This window comes from Gekko japonicus, unplaced genomic scaffold (genome assembly GCF_001447785.1).
Source record: "Gekko japonicus isolate JY-2015 unplaced genomic scaffold, Gekko_japonicus_V1.1 scaffold1940, whole genome shotgun sequence".
In the NCBI taxonomy this organism is placed as follows: Eukaryota; Metazoa; Chordata; class Lepidosauria; order Squamata; family Gekkonidae; genus Gekko; species Gekko japonicus.
The window spans coordinates 291,119-294,364 of record NW_015162539.1 but is presented as its reverse complement, the minus strand read 5'-3'; the positions used below and the strand labels follow the sequence as shown (position 1 = coordinate 294,364).

General features: G+C 49.6%; 1 protein-coding gene across 1 annotated transcript in view; it reads right to left on the bottom strand.

Annotated features, from left to right (window-relative positions):
• Window positions 1–3,246, bottom strand: part of TMEM161A (transmembrane protein 161A) — a 32,237-nt gene that overhangs the window by 14,452 nt on the left and 14,539 nt on the right. The window contains 1 exon segment of the mRNA XM_015406312.1: window positions 901–1,052. Within this exon segment, the coding sequence (XP_015261798.1) occupies window positions 901–1,052 (152 nt within the window).

Below are 3,246 nucleotides of genomic sequence, written 5' to 3'. Positions count from 1 at the left end.
TCTATTTCCGTACAATAAAAGCTATATCTGTGTCTGCATATTTCATTAGTCAAGCCTTTAATTAGCAGTTAAGAGTTAAACCTTTACACTTCAATCTGTTATGCTGTTATTACACCAGTCATAAAAACGCTTCCGTGTATTTTCAAATGTGTCGTTTGTAGACCCTTTCATCAATAAAGTTAATGTATCGCATTCTGCTGCTTCCATCAGTTTGGTTATATATTTGCAGAATATGTCCAGGGCTATTTTTGGGCAGGAACGCACAGGAACGGAGTTCCGGCTGGCTTCAAAGTTGGCCACGCCCAGCAGGAACTCATTAGAATAATAGGCCACGCCCAACAGCAGAAACTCATTAGGATTGGCTACATTGGGGGGTGTGGCCTAACATGCAAAGGAGTTCCTGCTACAAAAAAAGGCCCTGGGTTTGGACAACAAACAAGGTAAACAGAATAAGAAGCAAAAGGTGGGTGTGGCTGGATGAGCTCACTTCTGGTAACATGGGGGTGTGGCCTAATATGCCAATGAGCTGTGCTGTCAGGGGTGTGGCCTAATATGCTAATACGTTCCTGCTGTTGGGTGTGGCCTATTATGCTAATGAGTTCCTGCTGGGCTTTTTCTACAAAAAGAGCCCTGAGTATATGTCCAATCCCCATCTAAGTTACCGGGACTCGCTCAATCCTATGCCTGGGACTTCCGCAAACTGATCACTTTGTGTGCGAAGGAGAGCTTACCTTTTGTCTGTGCTGCACCTACCGCTCCCAGGTTCTTGCATTTTTGGAAAAGGAAAGGAAATATTCTCTCTATTCACTCCTTCCACCCACAGACATAACTTTAACACACACACACACACACCCCAGCACCCACAGCAATCCTCTCTCTGAAGCTGAAGCGCTGACCCACCTGCGTCGAGGCCAAACTCCAAGTAATCGTCCCGGATTACGAGGACCACCATGGCGATCAGAAGGAAGAACAATGCGAAGGACAGGCAAACGGAGCGCTCGCCCCCCTCCTCGGATCTGAAATAGTGGCACATCACCATGAAAAAGATTTTTCTGGAAGGTCTTGCTAAGGATGGAAACGTGGATCCTTTGGATGGTTTTTGGGTTTTTTTAGGTAGTTGGAAGACGAAGTACTAGGTTTGGTGGAGTGGTTAGGAGCGCGGACTCTAATCTGGGAGAAATGGGTTTGATTCCCCACTCCTCCACATGCGGCTGCTGGTGTGACCTTGGGTCAGTTACAAGTTCTCTCAGAGCTGTTCTCTATAAGGAGCCGTCCTCAAGAGAGCTCTCTCAGCCCCACCTACCTCACAGGGTGTGTGTTCTGGGGAGGAGAAGGGAAAGGGGATTGTAAGCCGCTCTGGGACTCCTTCGGATAAGTGAAGGGCGGGGTATAAACCCAATCTCTTCTTTTCTTCTTCTTCTTTTTAATTTACATTTCTTCTGCCCAACAAGGCTTGCTGATTGGTCACTGGATATTTGATCGGCAGAGCAGATTTTTTTTAAAACGTTGATTTTAAAACGAGACTGAAGGCAAACTGCAGCAGCCATTTTGCAGCTGGCTCCACCTCCGATGGCAGCCATTTTGTGCAGTGTTCCCTCTAAGATGAATTAGTGTGAGCAGCCAAATCACTCGCTCACCACTTGAATGCCAGCAGCTCACAAAGTAGAACTTTTGCTCACAAGACTCCATAGCTTAGAGGGAGCATTGGCCACACTGTGCCAGAATTCCAAAGGCGATTCATCATCTAATTTTTTAGGCCCCCACAATACCTTACATGGCCAACTGATACAGATTCCTTCATGTAATGTGCAATGCTCCCTCTAAGCTGTGGAATCCTGTGAGCAAGAATTCTGCTTTGTGAGCTCCTGGCATTAAAGGTGGGAGCGAGCGATTTGGCTGCTGCACTCATTCGTTTGCTCTGGAGCCCTCCTTCCTGAGCGGAGACAAAAAGGTGTGAGCGGGAGGCTAAAAAACTGTGAGCTGGCTCTCACTGACCCAGCTTAGAGGGAACACTAATAATGTGTGTGCCGTATTAACTTGGGACCACTGAAAAGGCCTTTCTTTATTTTTGTTTTGCATTTTTTAATCTATGCTTGTAACCTCAACCTCTTAGTTATCCACCTCTGGAATCAGTGTTGCCAGGTCTCTCCAAGACGGCAGCAGAGGGATCAGGGGGATGCTGCAGGCGCTCGTTGCGTCGCCCCTGACTTGCCGCCGTCACAGGAAGTGACGTTGCGCATCACCCGGACGTGACATCGGCACATGGGGGGGCACTCTGTGAGCAAAACTGTATGGTAAAATCGCCCCAGACATAGAGTTTTGCCCAAAAACCACAGCGGTCCCCCCACACACACACACACATCACCGATGTGCTTATGCCACTTCTGGGCAAACGTTGGCACGTCACCCAATGTTTCTTGAGGGGGATTTTGTGGGCAGGAGCCCACAAAAACAGGGGATCCCCCCACCATGAACTGGGGAATGGTAGAAGAGAGAGAGAAGGAAGAGATTGGATTTATACCCCGCCCTTCACTATCCGAAGGAGTCTCAGAGCGGCCTACAATCTCCTTTCCCTTCCCCTCCCCACAACAGACACCCTGGGAGGTAAAAGAAGAAGAGGAGATTGGATTTCTACTCCGCCCTTCACTACCCAAAGGAGTCTCAGAGCGGCTGACAAACTCCTTTCCCTCTCCCTCCCCACAACAGGCACCCTTGTGAGGTAAAAGAAGAAGAGAAGATTGGATTTCTACTCCGCCCTTCACTACCCAAAGGAGTCTCAGAGTGGCTGACAATCTCCTTTCCCTTCCCCTCCCCACAACAGACACCCTGTGAGGTAAAAGAAGAAGAAGAGGAGATTGGATTTCTACTCCGCCCTTCACTACCCGAAGGAGTCTCAGAGCGGCTTAAAATCTCCTTTCCCTCCCCCTCCCCACAACAGACACCCTGTGAGTTAGGCGGGGCTGAGAGAGCTCTGACAGAAACTGCTCTTTTTCAAGGACAGCTCTTATCAGAACTACGGCTTCCCAAGGTCATCCAGCAGGTCCACGTGGAGGCGTGGGGAATCAAACACAGTTCTCCCAGATTAGAGTCCACGCACTTAACCACGACACCAAACTGGCTCTCAATGTAACCCTCAGGGGGACTATTTTGGGGCAGGAACACACAGGAACGGAGTTCCGGCTGGCTTCCCCGGCCTGTCCAAGGGTCGGCTTGCCCGGGCTCCCCACAGCCGCGGGGCGCCCAGGC